The sequence below is a fragment of the Myiozetetes cayanensis genome, unplaced genomic scaffold (genome assembly GCF_022539395.1).
Source record: "Myiozetetes cayanensis isolate MyiCay16 unplaced genomic scaffold, myiCay2020 scf6-25, whole genome shotgun sequence".
NCBI classification, from domain to species: Eukaryota; Metazoa; Chordata; class Aves; order Passeriformes; family Tyrannidae; genus Myiozetetes; species Myiozetetes cayanensis.
This window is the reverse complement of record NW_026087853.1, coordinates 37,294,334-37,316,977: the sequence shown is the minus strand read 5'-3', so window position 1 is coordinate 37,316,977 and position 22,644 is coordinate 37,294,334. Positions and strand designations below refer to the sequence as shown.

At 40.0% G+C, this 22,644-nt stretch overlaps 1 protein-coding gene across 1 annotated transcript in view; it reads right to left on the bottom strand.

Annotated features, from left to right (window-relative positions):
- The window catches only part of LOC126650356 (transmembrane protein 263-like), a 206,329-nt gene extending 183,933 nt beyond the window's left edge, over positions 1-22,396 (bottom strand). Inside the window, exons 1-2 of the mRNA XM_050335021.1 lie at positions 22,178-22,396; positions 7,469-7,559 (exon numbers count right to left, since the gene is read on the bottom strand). Coding sequence (XP_050190978.1) covers positions 7,469-7,559; positions 22,178-22,381 — 295 coding nt within the window. The 5' untranslated portion in view covers positions 22,382-22,396. The remainder of the gene's footprint in view (positions 1-7,468; positions 7,560-22,177) is intronic.
- Between the last annotated feature and the right edge of the window lie 248 nt (positions 22,397-22,644).

Sequence of the window (22,644 nt, the reverse complement as noted above, 5' to 3'; positions counted from 1 at the left end):
GGTTATTAATCACATTTCAGACCGTCAATTTCCTCTAGAGAACTAAATTAAATAAAACATGAGGAAGCCAATATAACCAATGGAAAATTAAAAAAAAAAAGCCTCAGCTTTACTAAAACAATGATGATTATAAATAGAAACACAACATTAGCACTTTGATAGAAGTGGAAATGTTTTATAGCTCTACCAGAAATACTAAGGTAGACTTTGTACACAAGGCTGAGCTGACACCATAGGGCATTTCTTTTGCAGAAACAAGAACAATTTGGCCAACAGAACAGTATGGCTGAAAGGAATCCGTGCCTCAGAGACAGATGATCCTGAAATGTTGCTCTTCAGCTTCAGGCCAGTTACAGAAGTAGCTCAGGAAATGTTTTTACAGATGAGAGGACACACCAGTACATAAAGTCCCAGTTCCAAAGAACAGGAAGCCTCACTGCTAATTTATTTTTTTGCTTTTTAAGCAACCTACCTTTCCATTTACAGTTATCTGACAAGTCCAATCACCTTTTTGAGGACTCAAAGAAAAAAGAAAAGGCCTGACAACTTACATGTCGGGAAAAGTTTTGTATTATTTATACATTATGATCACAATTTTTGTTTCAATTTCTAAGTATCTTCCATCTCGAAAAGCCTAAAAACTTACAGTTTGCTTTTTCATCATCCTCATTTATAAATAAGAACAGCAATTTCTGTTTCATACACAAAGAATACTCTGGTTCAAGGAAGGTCAAATTACTTGACTACAGCTATAGAATAAGTCAATAGTAGAGCTAAGAATCCTAGAATGTCCTGAGCTGGAGGGGACCCAGAAGGATCATCACTCCAACTCCTGGTCCTACACGGGACAACCCGAAGAGTCACACCATGTGCCTGAGGGAATTGTCCAAACACATCTTGAACTGTGTCAGGCTTTGTGCTGTGACCAATTCCCTGGGGAGCCTGTTCCAGTGACCAACCACCCTCTGGGTGAAGACATTTTTCCTAATATCCAACTAAACCTCCCCGACACAGTATCAGGCCATTCCCTCAGGTCCTGTCACTGGTCACCACTGAGAAGAGATCAGCGCCTGCCCTTCACTTCCTCCCACAAGGAAGCTGCAAACTGCAATGAAGTCTCCCTTCAGTTTCCTCCAGGCTGAACAAGTCAAGTGATCTCAGCCACTCCTTAAACGGCTTCCCCTCGAGGCTCTTCACCATCTTCGTTGCCCTTCTTTGGACACTCTCTAAGGGCTTCATATCTTTCTTATACTGTGGTGCCCAAAACTGCACACAATATGTGAGGCCGCCCCCGTGCAGATCAGAGTGGGACAATCCCCTCCCTTGCCTGGCTGATGATGCTGTGGCTGATGCCTCATGTGGCTAGCTCTCCTGGCTGCCAGGGCACATTGCTTGGATAGATTGTAGCTGTTCCGGTTCCCAGTCTTTTGCTTCAGTTACACAATCACAGAACTGCAGAAGAAAATTCAGGCTGAGAATGTTGCCAACTGATCATCAGACAAAAAAAAGGATATAATTTAGAGAGATCCCCTATAGAAGGATTTCATTGGTGGACCTCACAGGGTAGCACAATGAAGAGAGTGATTTGACTCGAGAAAGTAGAAGAGGGCTTAGCAGATACCATAGTTTTGCACCACTAGCTTCACAGAACTTCAAGACACAAATCTGGTAGACTACATACACACATACTTACGTATGTAGTAGATACCATTAAGTGCCACGGGCAACTTTGTTAAAGTTACTGTATACCAGAAAAGGCAACAGTATTTAATACAGAGCTTGATACTGAAAGGAAATGGAATTGCAATTAACTGCATAGTTTTCCAAGGTCATTTCTTTGAGGTTATTTGGATAAAGACATTTTGGAGACAGACATACTAGACATTAGTTGCAACAGGAAGATGCAAAAAAGTGCAGATCAAGTTTGCAGCATTTAAACTTGGTGTGGCAATTACTGCAGCAGACATTTGGTCCAAACTGTTCTCTGCAAAGAATACTTGAAACAAACTAATTGGAAAATGCTGCCCACTCATCAAAGTTGAATCTGTTCGTAGGGATATACCTTCTCAACATTAAAAACCTCTATCAGACTTGAGTTGAAGGTCTCATCACAGATAACATGCCTGAAAAGGCACTTTCTTCTGTCATCTGCTGGTTTCAATGAACTGTCACGTTCTTGTAAGAAATATACCAACATGGAGTTAACAATCTAATAATTTCAGAAGTTTCAGATGCACAGTTCTACCTCAACTGAAATATAACCAAACTTTTTTTATTTAGTTAGATCTGTACAGATAATACATCTATGAAAAAATACTGGTATAAAAAGTCACTCCACAAAACGAATGAGCAATCCACAAAACTCCCAGATTCTTTGGATTGGAGATTCTCAAACTACGAATAAGGACTCCTAAAGCCTCCTAGAGAAGCATGCAATATACTTTTATCCTGCAGAAGATATAAAACAGCAGAAAAGGCTGCATGCCTCCATGGAGGTAGATTATAAGGCTCACATAAGGTACTATGTTCTAAAGTGGTGCAAATCATCTGATTTACAGTAACTATCTCTGTGTACTCTTTACCCACAGCAAGTGTAAAACAATTTGAATTAGGAACAGCACAGTTATTTGGAAAGTAAATTTCCTAAGATTTGTTATATACCGCAGAGCTGCTAAGACCCATTGCTTTTAATAAAGCTTTACTCCACAAGGCCCAATCTGTCTGCAACAAAGAAGGAACATCTCTGCTAAGTCTGAAAACTGCAGAAAAGGTAGTAGACATTTCAGACACGAGACTCAGGCTTATTGCCAAATTGATCATAGTAGGCTGGCTGATAAAATCTTAATGCTTATTACTTAAAAGACCGTGGAAGAAAGCACTGGTTTGTAAACTCTCAAGAGTGAGTACTGTTGTTAACCAATGACACAGCTTTGCAACCACCTTGCACTGAGCTCAGTACTACTTAGCAATGTAGGGCCAAAACAAACTACAGTCATACCTCATATCAACCAAGCAGGCATTCCTGAAATGCATAACTTCTAGCAGTTTGACATAGGAAAGCTACTTTTCCCACAAAAATTAGTGTAATAAATGGGGGATATATGCAGGAAAAGAGACTTTAAATACACAGATATAGTACAAGAATGTATGAGATATATATATCATATAAAGAAAATCACATGGTGGCTGAGGTTGAGAGGGACCTCTGGAGATCATAGGGTCTAAGTTTCTTACTGAAGCAGGATCACTTCAAAAAAGTTACCAAGGACCATGTTCCGACTACTGATAAGGAAGAATTTTTTTACAATGTGGGTGGTGAGATACTGTAACAGGTTGCCCAGAGAAGTGGTGAATGACTCATCCCTGGAAAAATTCAAGTCAGGTTAGACAGGGCTCTCAGCAAACTGCTCTAGTTAAAAGTGTCCCTGTTTATTGCAGGGGGTTGGACTAGATGACCTTTGAAGGTCCCTTCCAACCCAAACTACTCTATGATTCTATGTTCAGATGACTCCTGAATATCTCTAAGGTGGGAGACTCCACAGCTCAATGAGCAATCAATTCAAGTGCCTGGTCACCCTCACAGTGGAAAAATGTTCCCTTATGTTTAGCATGTCTCCCTTTGTGCCATTCTCTGCTGTCCTGTCACAGAGCACCACTGAAAAGAGTCTGGGCCCATCTTCTTTATACCATCCTCTTTGATATTTGTACACATTAACATCCCCCAATCCTTCTCTTCTCCAAGCTGGACAGTCCTAGCTCTCTCAGCCTTTCCTCACAGGAGAAATGCACCAAACCTTTAATCATCAAGCAAGATCAGGGTTACTGATTCATCAAATAAAAGTGATCAGGATCCAAGTTATCCAACCAAGGAGGTGCTGACATTTCATAATGGAGAATGTCATAGAAGATTTAATCACCAACAGATTTCATTGCTGTCACTTTCCTTGAGTAATTTTATGGAAAAGGATAGAAAAGCAAGGTGATTATATCAATTAGCATTGCATTGTATTACGTGATCAGCAACAGAACTCTGAAGTAGAGGATAAAGAAGCAACAGATACAGCAAGGTGTGGCTGCACTTGGGTAACTAAATCTAGTTCTCTCTCTGTGATCAGACTTCCATTTAACATTCAAGATCTCATAGAATCTACCTGAAGGTAGCTGAATGCTCAACATGTGGCAACACAGATCAGCCATACTGAACCGCTTGCAAAGAGGGAAGTATTTCATACCATTCAGAGTAGTCTTGGTCCTCTGCAGAGCTCAGTGCCCTTCGCTGTTAGGTGATGTTAAGCCTGCCCTACACAGCCTGCTTTGTGAAATGGTAAGCACAAAAGCCAGAGCAGCACTCCAAATGTTAATTGCTGCTGCTCCCCCCTGCCTGCCTTTTAAATGAGGAGAGGAAAAAAAAGTATGTTAACAGGATTGAAGAGAAACGAATGCAGAAGGGAAAACAAAAATAATAAAAAAGTGAATTTGGCAGATGGATCACGATGTCAAGAGGTAAAGCATCATTAGGGGATAAACAGCCTTTCTGAGGCAGAGTGTGGAAAGCTTCCCTTGTCATATCACAAAGTAGCTTATGCGAGAGGAGTTAATAGGTTTAAGTACTTTCTCCTGTTCACCAGGATCTCCGCGAGCGCTGCCTGGAATGCGGCAATGGCCGGGCCTGCAGCGCCCCCGCGCGGCCCCACAGCGCGGCGCTCCGCGGCCCTGCGCCCGCAGCATGCGGGGCACAGCCAGCAGAAGGACATGGAGCATCATTATGGAGCAAAAAGCCCCTTCTGACACCTAATACCTCGCACGGGATCTGGCATCAGCTGTACCTTTAACTCATTTACTCTGTTGACTTAGTTAAATACAAAGAAAAGCTAACTTGAACAGCAGATAAACAGATTTGGGTTACACAGATACCAGCCTGTGCCTTGGCTACATCTCGTTTGGTATGTTCTTGGTTACATCTTGATTTCCTGGTTAGTCTCAGTTTTAAACCACAAAACTTTCTCTTGCCTCAAACACCGACAGGCTGCCACACTACACCTGGAACTGATGTTTGCTATTCTGTAGCAGTTGTTACCCATATGTGCATCTACTCTATTTAGTTATGCACATGATGGGCATGTAAAATTGACTCATTATTTGTAGAAGGCCATGCTGCAGCACTGTTTGGAAATATGACAATCCCTGAAGTTTAAACTCTTATTTTACTGCAGGATTTATACAGCACAGACCTTCCAATTCTCCTTTCAGTAGGGCAGTAGATACACAGTGCAAGCTAGGAAACGAAGTCATTATGATGCAATCTGATGAAATAATGGATTGTGCTAGAAATACATGTACTTTGGAGAGCTTTCCATCCCTTATGCACTCATTACCAGAAGGCAAGCAGACACAGCCTCCAACTCACAGATCTCAGGAAATAAGAACACAGTAGTCACAACAACACAGTTTTATTTATTGCAAAGCATTTGATTTAACTAAGAAAGTGCTATCAGAAGAAACCAGAAAAACAAAGATAAGAAGATAGTACTGCCAATGGCATTTAATAGTAAAAGAACATCACATATCTATTTCTTTCATAAAGTATTTGTAATCACTCCTGCAACTACACGGCCTTTGTAGTAATTCTGGTTGGTAGGCAACAGTTCCCAAGATAGACTTACTTAGCTCCACCCAAAGCCAGCTGTAAATTCAGCATAATCCTGATGGCTCTCCTTCAGGACCAATTTTTCCACCTCTTCTCCCAAGGAGACTCTAGTTTCAGTTGTGCTCTCAAATCCCTCCTATTTGCTACTCTTGATATCACTGTAAGTTTTAAAAACCCATACTGAGCTCAGATTTTATCTACTGTATCACTGCTTAACTAAATCAGCTCAACTGTTACAGTTCTTTTTCCGAACACCAGTAAAGTGGGTATGTTCAGAGTACATACTTCTTCCAGACCACCCAACAAGTCACAGAAGTAGAATATCGGCACTGACATATTTCATTGTCATTCAAACCACCGTGGTTGCAGGCAGAAGCACTTACTTTCAATTTGAAAAAGTTGGTTTGCAAAAATACATAGGCACATTAAAAAAACCCACAACCTTCTGATTATACAATTCAAAGCCATAGTCCAAAATCTAGTACTATTCCTGATAAACTGATGAGACAAGATGTGCTTTACATTCCAGGATATAGCCTCTAGGTTCATGTAATCATCAGCTCAGGCTAGTGACCAGAATTCTTACTTCAACAATGTACTGTCATTACATGCTGACTTGGCATTACTTACAGAGACAGGAGGAGAAGGGAATAGCAATATTATATACTCCATGTATATATACAGGAATCACAACATCTTTCACATTTATTTCCTTCTGGCTTTACAAGAGTTGAAAAAAGAAACATGCCTTTCACTTACCTCAATATCTAACTGCCAAAACGGGGTATATGAAATGGCAGAACAAGAAATTACAACTTAATAAGAAGACGATAAGAGAATGCTCAACGAGAAGGGATGGGAGGAGCAAATTCCTAAAACCATCTACTTGGTTCATATTCTCTTTAAGAATGGCTGTCAATATAAATGCTGTATCAGCATCTTATTCTCTTAAAGGAAAAATATAAAACACACTTATGTTTCCCACAGATATGTCATGGTATTTTAACAGTAAGTTGCTAATGAGAACCTCATCACTCTCCGGGTTGTTTAAGCCATCTACAACGACTGTGAGTGATTAGGTTTTAAAAATCACTGAACTGGAGACAAAGCTCAGAATGCATCATCACTTGTGGAAATGTCAGCAGCTTCTGTTCAAAAGGAAGAAATACCTATTTTGTTGCAAATATACAAAGTCTACAACTTTTACACAGTGGGAAAAATCTGTTCCCTGTATAAATCCAGGGCATCTCATTGCAAACAAGGTTTTTAATTAGAAGTGGTATTTTTGAGCCTCCTGCTGACTTACAGCATCTCACTGCCTCCTCCTCAGATAGCTAAACTGGCTTCCAAGAGAGACAGTGGAAAGAAACAAAATCACTATTATTCTGAACTTTGACAAATCTCTGCTGGGGACAATTTCAATAGCAGGATGCTGCAGAGAGAGGTAACAAGAGAAAAAATGACTACTTACAAAGTCTTCCCTAATGAAGGCTCAAAACATCACAAACAAGACAGCAGAGGAGGCATTTTATTCCTAAGCCTACAGACAGGATGATCAAGCAGGGCAATTTTAATCAGAAACCATATTGTTAAAGAGAATGCAGAACAATGTCTGCACCTCAGTGGGTGAAGCCTTCTTTGAATGCAAAAGTAGTTAGGGGCTGGCTAGACCTCTGGCTGGGAGGTTGCCTCAACTGTCAGCACTGACAAAGCTTTAGCCCTCTCAGAAAATAGGCAGATATAAGCTCTCAAATCAGACAGAGAAATAAGACTTTTTGGCCAGATATTGCAAAGAGTTTATATTGACTGCCAGCACTGTACCTTCAGGAGGCTCTTCCCGCAGATGAGGAGGCAATTCTTCACTTGTAGTCTCAGTTTCATCATCCACCATCTGTGTTTCTAAGCTAGGGCCCTGCAGAACGAAAGAGCAAGAGAAGGTAAATTGGAGAAAGTTCAGAAATGGATGGCAAAAATGAATAGAGGACTAGATAATATACCAGACAGTAAGGACACAAGGAGCTCACTTTAGCTGATGAGAAAGAAAGGTGTTGGAAGATTTGTTTGCAGCCGAAGTACTTACAGAAAGGGGAAAGCAAAAAAAAAGGAGCGAAAAAAAAGGACTCTTCAAGTTAGCACAATTTCTAAATTACTGTTTCCAAAACTTATATAACAAAAATTATAAATTCAAATCTCCATTTACCAAGAGTGTCAGCAGATTCACCATATTTGTAATTTTCAGGGAAAAATCCTAATCTTTGATTTGTCTAATCAAGACAGATTCTGAAATGCCTCTTTTTTCAAAGGAAAACAAAGCAAACAGATTTAAAATTTTCTAACCATTGACCATGTAGTTTTCCTCTACATGCCCAATACATCCATTGGTACCTCAAAGTGTAACATGCCAAACTAATCATTCCTGAAAAATTACAAGACTACTCTCCAAAGTTTTGCATTTCCACTTTCCAGCCTTCACAATCTTGTAAAAACCCTGCAATGTTACTGCTGGAAGGACTTGAGTAGAGCCATCAGATTTATAACTGTATTTAAGGCTGCTGAGCTCACTTTGCACACACAATATTTTTATGACTTGTGGAGCTATAAAAATGTAGTTGCTTTTTCAGTTTCAAACTACCACAGGGAAAAAAACCTCAAAACCAAAAAACCACCATCTGCTTTCCCCAACTGACTTTTTTTTAAGTAACAGCAGAGTAAACACTAGGCATAGCTACAGGATTCCTCAACAAAAAACCCTAACAAATTTTCTACTTTGTAATGCCAGTACAGTGAAGAGTGAAACCAGAAACTTAGCAGTCATCAGAAAACGAAGCTTCTGTGCACTCTGAAAACATGACTGGGTTTGTAGTCTGAACTATCTGAAAATGTGTACTAACATACCATATCATAGCTGGAATGTTACAGAAATACAGCTGGTACATCAACAGCTTGCAAAATTTTATTATTTGAACTCAGGAAGAAAAGAGATCATAGCATTAAAGCTGCAGTATTTATTTTCATACTTTCCAAACCCTGTGACTGAAAGGTTACCCCCAAAGAACTGCATACTTTCTCTCTTTCCTCAGTTTGAATATTAGTGAAGACTCACAGTTTTCAAATCCCATCCTTTGCACAAGTAGCTTACGTTTTCATTCATTCCCCATTTTTTCAACAAAATGGACATGAAAACAAAAAGCATCACCACATTGTTTTCAGAGTCTTAAAGCAGAGAAAAAACAGACCATCCAGGTGAAGTGTACAGATCTGTTGTGACAGTGCCAGCATCACACCTTGCTTTCTGTCATCCATGACTATGCAAGCTTTACCTAAGCTATTTACCTTTTTCTCCTTACATAAAAACACATGGTATCAAAATTGCCCAGCTTTGGTCAGTTAACAGTTCAAACATTAAGTCATGCATTGTAGTAGCTATCATGGAAAGGAAAAAAAAATTTACCACAGGGTACAGATGGGAAAGTAGCAAGTTGCCTCACTCAGTTTAATTTAAAAAACCAAATCCCAGAGTCAGTAATCAACAACAAGCTCTACCCATCTCCTCACTTCACCTAAATGTGATCTAGATGTTAAGAATGTGTAACAATTCTGGACAGGAGTAACAAACTGAATATAGAGTATGTATTTGAATAAGTATCTACATCAACCACAGGCAATAAATGTATATACATTTCTTTCCTACCCATTAATGCTACAGAGAAAAAGGAGAAGATGAGACTACATTAGTATACCAGATCAGAACATTTATTTTTCATATAAAAGATGAAGACATTTAGGACATAAGGTAAAAATATTTGCCTTGCAAACATTCTGAACCACAACTATAAGAACTCCTAAACGAGAAGTGGTCTTGAATGTCAATCCTGTGCCTGTACTTCCAGTTGGCAATAACAAAATTATATTAATTTTTAAAAAAAGTAAGAGCCCTGTGCACATGCTAACTGTATGCTGCCCAAGGAGACAGTCCAACTTAAAGGGACTACAGAAAAGCCAGCATGAAAAACAGGACCTTTCCTTCTTCCAAACAGTCAGTAGTCTCAATCTTCTACCAGGAGACAAACCTGCTCAGTGGCTTCTCCCGACAACAGCCCATGATAAGTGATGGTGGTTTGGGTTACAGTTGTTGTCATCTACATAAAGACAAAGAGCATGCCAAATGCTATCAAAAGTGAGTGATGGCATTATACTGGGGGGTTTTTTCCTTATGCATGAACTACTTACTCTTCAGTGTTCACCAGCAATACAACTCTTTCAGTATGATTCTTATATCTGACAACACTTACCCTAAAACAAAGATTTATATTAGTTGAGGGTCAGCCCTGTACCTAAGCTAGCACTAACACATGCTGTTTGACATCATTTACTTCCCTCCAATTCAAAACTTTAACACTTGCTACTGGAATCCTACGGAAAAAAGTACTCAATACAAGATTACTACTTCTACAGAACATTCTCAATTAACAGAAATGGCCAGAACTTTTGAAGATTTTTTTTTCACTACTCAAAAACAATAAATGATAACATAGCATACTTTTAACTGTATTTGGTATACATTTCCTGTATGGTTTTGAGAGTCCTTCAAAAAAATTATTTACACAGGAAAAAAAAATTATTTACAATTTTTTTTTCTCAATTTAATGTTAAAAACTTAAAATAGTGTAGACTGAAGCATGGCATGTCAAGTAATCAGAAACTTAACTTTTCCAAGAAGTGTTTTGCAAGAAACCTTGAAATCTTGATACTTCCTCATTCCTGAAATGAAGTTAGAAATGTTTTCTACAGAATAACTCCAATTATTATCTCATTGATATGTCACCACTATATATATTCATCTATAATACAGGAAGCTTCTAGAAGTAGTGTCATAAACATCAGTTCATCAGATTTCAGCATATCAGTCTAATCATTGACACCAATAAGTAAGTGTGCACAGTTTGGAACTGAAATTCACCAATTAAAATATAAAGCATTAACAGTACATGAAATCCTGGGTTCCCATATATATATGTAGAAGTAATATTTAAGGCTCAAACACTGACAGGTGTTATTAACAAGATTACAAAGTCTCTTTACAATAGCTTTGTATCTTATACTAGCATGTCCATTGCTTTTTCAGTTATATCTTCTGAGTTCAATTCACCAAGCCTGCTGCAAGCTTGGTTATTAATATTTAAGATATCTACACTTCTGGTAGCACAGTAATAATCTACAGCAATCAAAAATTCCAGGAAATTGTCTTCTAAGGTTTATAACTAAGTTCAAAGTTGTTGGTCTCACTGTTTGGGTTTTTTTAACATTATTATTTCAAGAATGAGGCATCAGTTATGTTTTGGTTTTTCATTAAGGATCCATGACAGATGAGTAGGGGAATGGGACGCATACAACTGTATAAGTTATTGGCTTGCAGATTCCATAATAATCTTCTGGAGCTGCAACTGTGACAGAAGGAATGTACACAGATTTCTTTTGCTAGGATGCAGGAAGACAGTTGAGAAACATGAGTAGATATTAACTGCAGATTATTCTTTCAATTATTTAGGGTTTATAATTAAGAATGTGGTGCCATTCCTCACTAGACCAATGAGGAGAATGAACTTAAATAGGTATTATTACAGAAACAGGTTATGGTGCAGAGCCTAGGAACATACAAGAAAAATCCCCTGGCTCTCCAAAGACAGTCCCTGTTCTCACTAGGACACAGTTTGTACAATTCCTTTCAGAACTTGATGAGTTTCTAACTATGAGCACTATTAAGATTTAGTGGCAATTTTTGTATGTCATGTTTTAACCCAGGATTCAAGCTGAACAGAAACAAGTGAACTCAAGCAGAGGAAATATCCACCCTTCCAAAATGAAGTTACAGATGCAATGATTTCAAAGTAGTTTACTCTCCAAACAGTTTCAGTGAACTCCAACAAAGCTGAAAAACTTTGTATGAATTCAGCAAATGAAGAAGATCAAGAGGAAAATCATACACGGATTCCCACAGAAACTGCCTGAGGAACTTACAATCCTCTGTTCTGATCACACTGTATGACTACTGACCTTACAGTGTAGCTTAACTCCAATACTATGCACTGATGTAACTTGGTAAATTAGTGTTTGTTTGCTGTATTTTACTGCATTTCATAGAAGGCTATGGATTTATGGATAGAGAGGACTGAACTGAACAAGTGTGACAAATCACCCACAAGCATTTCAAAGTATACCTTACATTTTTCCATGGGATACAATACTTTTGAGAGTAATTCTGACCAGAATGTTGGTGATGCACATGTATTTTTAGTATATTTAATGACTGTATCAAGTTCTGTGATAAATCTATGCATGACAGAAAGCAAATTCCTATCCAGTCAGGGTCAGAATATTCCAAAAGATATCGACTTATGTTTATGACACCAAAACAAAGAGCTCCATTTATCATCACATTTGTACTAACAATTATTTCAGCGTGTTCAATCATAAAAAGAGCCTATATTGTCTCAGTCTCAGCAGAGTATTAAGTACTCAAAATACCCACATAGTTCAGGAATAACCCCAACACCAGTCAATCAGTATCAGCCCAGTTTGCATTTATGTCAACAGATACATGAGACTCTCACAACATTGCCCCAAATAGGTAAGTCAACACTGGAAATGGGAAAGCTTTCTAAAAACTCCCTCCAGGCCATCTTGAAACAACCAAAAAGCCAGCTCCACTGTTAGCCCTTTTAGACTCTGCTTTTGTACAAAGCACTACATTAATTATGGTACATAATCTTAAACTTAAATAGAGTCTATCAATTTACTGTTCACTGGATCAGGAATTCATTTTGCTAAGGAATAGCAAAATATAAAACCCCAAAACAAAGGCCAAGAAGGGAAACAATGAGAGAGAACCACCAAAAGTTGAGAAAAGAATATATTCTGTGAGAAATTATTAAAGAAATGAAATGAGTTTGGGGCAAATAATGTCCAAGTTTCCTTTATTCACCTTCAGAGAACCACATATCTTACAATTCTGTTATTTCTTGCCATTCCTAGTGAACACCTAAAAGACATAAAAAAGAATCCCCTACATAAGCAAAACCAAAGGGAAATACACAACATAAATACTGTTCTCCATTATACTCAATTTTATTAGTAATCTTTTTCCCCTTTCAGAACAGAAGCTGAAGGAACGTAAAGTCATGGCTTCAGCAGCAGTTTACTGTCTCAGTTCTGAGACTACCCTTTGGAAGTAATTTTGAAATCTGCAGCTTTAGTTACTACTTTCCCTGTGCATTTTCCACTGAAAATGGTATTTATTTCCTGACCTAAATCTTCATATTTCCATTCTTGCTCTTGAACACTTTACTCCAGTTTTTCCTTTATGACATTAATCTTCACATTCATTTACATTCTGGACTTGAGCCTAGAATCTCACTTCTTTCACTGTAAGAAACTGCTTCATTCCTCATAAAGCCTCTCCTTAAGAGCCCACAAGGTCAGGCTTATTTCTCTCTATGCAAATCCTCAACTACATGCCTAAATCACGTGTCCTCTGTTCTGCCCAATACTGACTTTCAGACACTGGTATTCTATGTAGGCTTCCAATAAAGCAATTTAGCAGAGAAAAAATTAGTGGCAGCCTAGACTTCACCCTTCCATATCTGTGATCTCACTTGTAAGCTTCCCAACACAGGTCCAACACCTTTTTTATATTAACAAATACATCTCAACTGATAACTATAAAGGTTAAATGCAGCACTAAAGAATTACAGGACTTGGTTGGTCTCTGGGAAGAAACAAGTAATCCTCAAATACAGGACAGTTTGTTAAGTGCTTTGGGAAGCTAAAACGATGTTTTTAAAGTACAGCAAAAGCACTGGCTATTTTTGCATCAGGTTTAATGAATGCTTATTTCATGTCCACAGTATCAAAGCCTGCAGTTTCCTATTTGCGTATTTTGACCCCTTCTAAAAATCACAAAAAAACCCAAACAAACAAAAACCAAAAAATGCAGCTCCTTTCATCCCAGCTTCACTTCCTTCAAATTATGAATGGGCTGACTGCTTGCAGATTCCAAAGGGCTTCTCAGATCCAGTAACCATGAAGCTGACCTTCCTCAGGCTTTCCTAAAATGACATAATTAATGACAGTGTTAAATTGGGATCTCTCCTCTGTCCACTCCTATGAAGTTTTGCAGAACTTATCTTTGAATTTCACGTTTACACTAATTCAATTCTTCTATCTTCCATATCTGAAAGTAGCTTGTTGCTCACAATGCCCTGTCTGCTTCCACGCAATTACATAAAGTCTCAATACCAACAGAAAACAGTAAGGCTGAGTATTTAAAAAAAAAAAAAAATTAAACAACCAGCCACTGGGTAGGTAGTTCAACTTGATGACATCATTTTCCAGGGAGCTGAGGATCTACAGGTACTTAACTTCAGCTGAAGCACGTAACTACCCAGCCATCTCCTTATTATCTAGTGCTCAGATAACCACATTCAGACAGTGGAAGTTTAAAACTATCGCTGTGCCTTTGTTAGGCAGGTATCTGTTGCAGCTGCAGCTTTTATTTCAGCACTGAGTTTTCCACATATTGGGGAATTAAGACTTTCATTTAAATTTTCTTAAATGCAACAGGAACATTCCACTGAATCTGCCATCACTACTGATTTCACACCCATACCTTAGTGGTTTCCAAAGTTGGCTGGATTTTTCCTGCAGAGGGAACAAAATTGATCTGCAGCCATAAACAATTTTATTTCACTTTCCTCTAGGTTTAAGAAAGCCTCTTGATGGATGCTTTGCTTTTAATTTGGCAGAACAAAGTTCATTTATAATGAGAGTTTCTGCGCCAGGTTTCAGCCCAAGGGGAATTTGAGTTGCAGTTATAAATTCCCTAGAACACTAAAGGAAAGTACAGAAATAGAAATGCTGAGGATGACAGTAGTGTAAAACTATACCACTTTGTTCAAAGTACATTGTAAAAAAGAACTCAAAAAGCTGCTTAGATTAGTCTTCTCCAAATCTGGACAAACACATTAGGGAGGCAATGAATTCAACAAGACTTAATTTTGTCTTAACAACAGAAGTGGAGAAAAGAGGCAAGGAGACTTTTAATGTTGCAAATGCCAAATCAAGATGGAGTTCTACTATTCTCAGCAGAACAGTCAAACCCTATTTTTACAGGAACGAAACACTTTTGTACTGTCAATAATCCAAATTGGGGTTTATTTGGCATAAATAAATTTTCAACAGCACTAATGACACCACAATCTATTCTCCATTCAGCACTCCAGTAAAGAGCTCGGTTTACACTTTTTATGTTCATGCTTTATATGGGGCAGATAACACCATTTATACGGCAAACAGTCAATACAGTCTGCTCAGTGGTAGATCAGACAGTTCTGGATTTTGAATTATTGTACTGAATTTTGTCTTGGTCAACCATTTATTTTCCATCTGAATTTTACATACTAAATCAATGTCAGCATAGGAAGAGTGTAAGAGTGGGTTTCCAAAAACAAACCAAACAAACCACATTTCATTTGATCATGTACCGATGTGGCCCAAAGAGAACACTCCTCACTCCAAGCAGGTTAACTAGTGCAACTATCAAAAGGGTGCCATGCAGCAGTGTGAAGGCTGTAAAGCCACCCTGAAACATGCTGAACAATTTGCTGTCAATTCTACCTTAAACTACTACCCCCACGGCGAAGTTTATATTCAAAACTTGACTGTGCTGAATTGCATTTGTTTGCAAACAAAAAGTTACATGAAAGCAAAGTGCCGTTTCACAGCACAACTCAAACAATCAGCAATTGTTCAAGCTGGGGGCAAGATAATACATAGGAAAAGGAGTTATTACAGAAACACCTACAGAGACAGAAACACCTACTTCTGAAACAGAGACAAGCCGGACACAGAATGATGTAGGACCAAAGCATGAATCTGCATCACAGCAAACCAATCTGAGAGCAATTAAATGCCAACAATGAAATCTCAAAATATCAATTAACTCTTATTGATAATTGACTGTTGACTGATTTAGATAATTTCAGTGGGAAGAAGCCTTCCTAAATCCTGCCAGTTATTCACTGTCTGTCAACAAAGACTTTTGCGGGGGGGGCGGGGGGGGGGGATATCACTCAGCTGAGCTAATGAACCAAAGGCAAGCAACAGTATGACTTCATGGCCTTAAGTTTTATTGCACCTTCTACATACCTACACTGAACAAAAGTACTACAAATGTGTTTTTTCTAGCCTGGTTCTTGACAGATGGATTTAATGATTAATGCCATTTAGACTAAAGAAATGAGATAATGTACTCTGCAGAAAGAATATTCTCCATTTCCTAACGAGATGCAAAAGTACCACTCTAGAAAGCTGCAGACAGCATGAAGAATTTATCTAAAATAAAAATGAGAAGTCCTTTGCCTAATAATATAGGCATAGATGATAGAGGTTGTTAAGATTTTCTTCACCATGCTAGAGATTTAAAATGTAATACCCTTCTCACTATCCTCAGTGGGGTCACAATTAAAGAAAAAAAATAATAAAAAAACCACTCATAGAAAGATGCATTAAGCAGTATTCTGTAACTGTGGTTTCCTACAACCTGACTTCCATGCATTTATTTCTTTAAAAGTGCACTACTACTGTTTTAGTTTTAATGAGCTGGAAATTTACGTCATTTTTTCAAGGGCTTTTACAGCTAGAACATAGGAATTTTTACAGTAAGACTTGAATTTAAAGCACATAAGCATATACCCAGCTAGAAAAATATAAACACTCTCCCCCAAAAGAGAGTCAGAAGAGACATCAGTGGAAGACTTTGGCACACAAGTCATCTTGCCAAAACCTTAATTTCATTTTTAAAAATTAGACAAAAAAAGCTGTAAATCCATTTCAAGTTAAAAAGTTGCTTCAAAATCCCTGGAAGTAATTTTAAATGCTGGAAATCAAAGATAAATACAAAATATTGTATTCAGGACAGAACTTATTTCTGTTTCCTTATTTCATTAGGAAATTCAAAATGCGTTTTCTGCAAAACAGCAAACATTTAGGAATTAGCTGGAACATTGCAATATGATATATTTACTGCATAACTTTTAAATTTATTTTGTTGATGGATAGATAGTTAAGTATTTTCTTCCTTACAAATGAGTTCTGAACTCAGATCAGAACTCTTTAAGATGAGTGTTGCTTGTCATTCCATGCAGTTTTTGCTGTAGAATTTTAAAGGAGAAACATTTCAGATAAAATATTTACTAACTCTACAGAACAAAAACTACATCATCTGGTATCGCGGTTTGGGGTGTCAGGGTCACATCAGAACAGTGGGTCCTTCAGCTGAGCTGCAGTTGATATTAGAGTGCCTGGCAGGATCGTATTTTGTCTCATCCAGATGTTAGGTATTGGTCGAGCTCAGGAGACAGCACAGAGACAGCAGCTTTGGGGGCTAAGAGCTGATGTAATTTATTTCACAAAATGGAAGGTTTTTATAGGCAGATAAGGAAGATTCTGGAAAAAGGAGAAAGGTATGCATAAACTTGGACAAGGCATCGGCTAGGATTTGGGATTGACATACATAAAGAGGGGAGATACATGAATGTTTAGATAACTACTAAGTAATGGAATAATGGCCAGTCTTCGCGAGCGAAGATCCGGGGAAGGTCTTTACACCTTCCAGCCTGCGCATTGGATTTTTTAGGTGAGACACAGTGTGCGCGGAACTGAGCCCACCCTTTAATCCTAAGGTTCATCTGCCGGGGCCAAGCGAGCTTGGACGGTGGCAGCGAGGTCCTTAGGACGTAGGTGGGTTGCCTTTAAGGGCTAACGAGCCCCACCTGCCCGGGAGTGGCCCTGACCGGGAATCGAACCCGGGTCTCCACGGTGATAGCGCTGCGCCTTTACCACTAGACCACCAGGGGCTCCAGATAACTACTAAGTACTTAATTGGAAAAGCTAACTGCCTCCGACTGGACACTGGCCAATCAGAAGAAACCTGCTCTCCTCTTTGAGAGAGAGCTTACAATCTAACAGACACAGTCTGTTTTTCTTCATGCCGTCTGGCCCATATTACCAGAAGTCGTCTCTTTCCACCTTCTAAAATCCTCTTCCTCGTCCTGGATACCTCCAACAATCTGGTACTTTCAAGCCCTCCAATTTCACACCTAACCCATATGCCAAAACTTGACAGCCAGAAGCAGTGCCAGCAATAACACCCCGTTTATTTCAGGCTTCACAGAGATCTCATTTTTTTCCAAATTCACTCCAAGAAGTAGTAAGAAAGATCACAGCTTGCTGCATACAAGATTCCAAACAGAGTTACTACACTCAGCAACTAAACAGCCATCGGAGAGAGAAAACACTTGATCGTTATGAACAAAAGCAACACAACTAAAAAGTAAGAATTCATTCGGGCAGCAATAGCTTTTTGTAAGTGCTGCCTTTTACTTTTGAGGATCTTTAAGGTACACAGGTTCATCCTCCAAAATGTTTTTTGATTGAAAGGAAGCTCAAGAATTGCACTAGACCTTAAGCAGATCTGCAGATGTATTAAGACTGTAAGATTTGCCAACACCAGCACAAGCCACTTCTGTGACTTCCAAAGAGTTCAACCAAGAACATTTCTTTTCAAGAAACTGCTTAAGAGCTCTACTACTGCCCTCAGCTATTTAAGAATGTACCTTGCCCGGAACTTTCAAGGTATGTAATCTCTTCCCATCTCTCTGAAATTCAGCTGAAGCACTGTGAGAAGAAAAACACCACCAAGTCTGTAAGGTTCATCAATAAAGAAAAACAGATGTGACCAATCTTAGGTAAATACTTAAATCAAAATTATCTACAGAATATCCACTCCGTGTTCCCTTTTACTCTGTCACTTACATTCATGCTCCTCCTGCTTCCTAGAACACACTTAGGAAAACAAAATATTACTGTATGCTCCATAGAAAGCAATACCTCTTGTCTCTTCTTTTTATAAGCTGCTCCTTTCCCAAGTACTTTTCATTTCAACTGTCAAGAGCCCTGCTAAACAGGAAGGGAGACATGTAAAAAAAAAGTAACATATATATCATTTTGACAGGACAATCTATGACATTCTAAAGGAACAGAGTTGCCTGTAAATACAAGCAAGAAAAATACTTACTTGGGCTTTCCTTAACTTTTGATGCTGCATCTTCAAAATATCTTGCCTTTATCTGATCTCCAAAATACACCTGACAAGACCAAGTATTACAGGCAGTCGGAAAGTCATTCTCTTAAGTATAGCTGTAGGTTTCTCAGCGGAAGATGTCCCATTTATGACACCTGTCTTGTCCCAAAATATGTAACTTAAACGCAAGTACATGTCAAAGCACCAGAAGCTCTCATTCTACTTTGGAGAGTCACTTCAATTTAATAAAAAGGGGAGCAGTCACTTAACTGCAATCACATCCTGAGCTTGCTTTCACAAACAAGAACATCAATATGACCTGACACTCTAGACGCCTTTCATTCCTCTGATTTTGGATTAAAGTTAGATCAGTGACAGAAGCTGTGTCAGAAGCAGTCACTGCAGCAGCAACCATACCAGGTAACCATCAGGGACTATCCTAATGCCCCAGTTGAAGATACGGCACAAAGAGGGTCAGTTAGTAAGGACGCAAGAACATTCTCCGGTGCTGCCTAAGGCCTGAGAAACCCAGTGTTCAGCCACAACACAGTAGGATTGGAAATGGACTGTACTGTGGGACAGTAATTAGTGGCTGACTATGATGGACAGGTGGGGATTTGGTCATCTCCCCACTGCCCTAATAAATTAAACTGCCCTCACACCTGACAGACATGTTACTCAGGCTCTAAATGCAGCCTGAAAAGGTGTATTTCATTGCCATCAAGACGATCTGCCTTTGACAGAAAGAAAATATTCTTAACATATTCATACATATGTGTTCCTACATATGGGAATTGTCCACTTTCAAGCTGACTACCTCTCATTCTGGTCCTACAGTGCAGGATATAAGGGCTTTAATCAGTTTTCTACTTTGCGTAGCCTGGACGGGCATAGAGATACTATCTTTCAGCACTGACACTGCTTGAAAGAGATGGGAATGGAAAAAAAGTACACAAAGACTACTCTGAATCCAGTCCAGCTTCAACACCACAAGTTTTAAAGCACTGTTTTGCCACACTACTTTATTTTACTCTACCTTTTTAACAGGGTACTTATGTTATTTGATTTACTTAAAAATAAAATACATCAAGCTTCAGTTTCTTCAGCAAGGATCAGACATTAGTAATGGATCCTGAAAGGATCACTTCCAGAGAACTCACCTGATGTTACCACTTCTTTTACTTGCTTCTTCCCTCCCAAAGGTATGCAGACCATCTTTATACACAGTAACATTAACTTGTTTTCTTTTGACTGCCCTGCCTTCTCAAGCAACCTGCTAACCATCAGCAATGAGCTCAGCATCAAAACTAATGCTGCTTGAAACACACAAACTCAAGTGTAGTTCCCCAGACGTGACAACAGTTAAGGGAGAAATCAGCAATATAGCTTTTCAGAAAGGTCAGTTGTGCTGTATTCCTTGTTAGAATCAACTTAACTCATTTGTTTTAAAGTCACACAACTATTTGTGAGCAGGTCCATAAAAGGGATTCAGATCCAGCTCCCACATTACACAGACACCTCTTCCTTCTCCTCTCCTTACCCTTTTGAAGGGGCAAAAAAACTACACACTTTGATGCATTCCACTTGTTAATTGAAAAGGTGATTATCCCCAACCCCAGCTTAAGACTTTAATTCATGCATCATCTGCAAAGATCTTACCTAGAGAACACCTGAAGCAACTGCTTCAGCAAGAGGCAGCACACGTGGAAAGAAATTACCATGTCAGAGAAAAAGCTACGAGTCCTTTTATACTGAAAAGCTCTACACAGTGCTTATACATGAAAAATGATTGGTTAAAAAACCCCCAAACTTCCCCCCCCAAAACACATACATTTTCCTTGCAATCAGAACATAACTCTAATCACATCTTGTTGTATTTTGAGTGAGCCCATCTAAAATAGCCACGAGCTTTCCCCACTCTAGTGGGGCAAAAGAAGAATTCAGCAGAAATAATGGGCTTAGCAGGAATGAGCAGATGTTTACTCTGCATGCAATAAAACAGAAGCTAAAGGAAGTCTTTTCAGTTTTGGCCTCGAGCTGGATGTACTGTTCAGACTGCACTCTGAAGTTTCTATTTTACAATATAAGTCAACACCAACCCAAAACCATAGTGCTGTTTACCACTAACTGCCTCAATACCTATTTTTATTATCCCACACTATTTCAACTAATAAGCATTCAGAGAGAAAGAAAAAAATAACACTTTTTACTGTCAGGCTTTGAATGAATGCACAACAAAATATAAAACTGTACAGAAGGAGATGTTCTTTTCATGTATATTTATTTCATGTACTCAGAAGCTGTCCCTTTTTTTTCATCTCCCAGCTGTACAGACATTTATGTTCAAGAGTCTCTTGTTCACAGAGACGATTGTTTACCCAAGTGACTGACACATGCACTGCCCAGAACCCAAACCCTGCACAAGCTGGTGAACTTCTAACACATACTTATTTGATTCAGATGTTTGGAGAAAGGCCTGAGTCAAATTTCTCCATCGGGACAGGTGCAGACCATAGCTACATACAGTTTCTGCTTCAAAGAGCTTACAACGTAGCTAATCAACATTTTTTTTTTACTGCTAGACAAATTCAGGAGACAAGGAATGCCTGACGTGCCGTCTGTTTCAGACTGATTAACGAGAAGAAACCATTTCAAAAGTCATACACCTGAAAATTAAAGAGATATGACAACATAAAGTGAATAAAAACCAACACCACAGCACTGCTGGTTCTTAACCAACACAACCGAAGACACAGTCTCACATCTGACAGCCTGTATATTACTTTTATAGCCCATCCAGCCTCGGTGTCCCCCTCTCCCACGGCGCCGAAGCCAATAGCCGGCACAGGTTGAATACTCTTTATCATCCTAACAGTTTTCCACAGCAAACTAAGGAGAAAGGCGACGATCTCCCCCACACTCTCGAAAGGGCCTAAGAGAGGAACAGCACAGTGAGCTCCGTAGCCACCCCCGGCCGCACATCAAAGGCACGAACTCCTCGGCTGCCAGAGGAGTGAAACCGCCTACGAGATGCTGTGGGTGAGGGAAGACGCCCGGAAAGCAGGGCAATTTCTCCGCGGACACACCAGCCCAGGAGGGCAGCGGGCGCGGGCAGCCTCCCCCGGCTCGCACAGTGCCGCAGGAAACCATACGGCTTTTAACGGAGAGAAGGGGGGACTCCTTCTCGGGAGACAGTTCCAAGAAGCGACACCACATCCCCCGCGAAGTTGGAAGCTTCTGGAAGTTGTGTACTTCGTTACGAAGCGCACGGCCACCACCTCCCGCCGCTGGTACCCGGCCCCGGCCCCCGCCCTCGCCCTCGCCCCCCGCGCCGCCGGGAGCCGCCGCGGCCCAGGCGAAGCCCCCGCCCCGGGGACAGCCGCCAGCATCACCTTCATGCCGCGTCTCCCGGAGCGCCGCCCGGCGCGGATGGAGGGCGGGCGGCCGTCGGCTGCGTGCCCGTCTCCCCCGCCGCTGGGGCTCCGGCTCCTCCTGCCCGATGTAAACACACGCCGGCGGGCGGGGGGAGGCTGGGCCGGGGGGCAGCGCCATGGCAACCCGGCCGGAAGAGGAAGCGCGGGGGTCAGGGGCGCCATGTTGGCGGGGGGCGCGGAGCGCGCAGGGATGCTCCGAGAGATGCGGAGCCGAGAACTTCCCGGGGAGCCAGGGCTCCAGGCAGCCTTCCAGATGGGGAGCCAGTTCTTCGAGCTCTGCCCTCACCGCAAGCTTGCCGGCGTTCACTGAATCACACAGAATCAGGTTGGAAAAGACCTCTCAGATCATCGAGTCCAGCTTATGACCGAACACCACCGTGTCAGAGACCATGGCTACAAGTGCCACGTCCAGTCTTTCCTTAAAC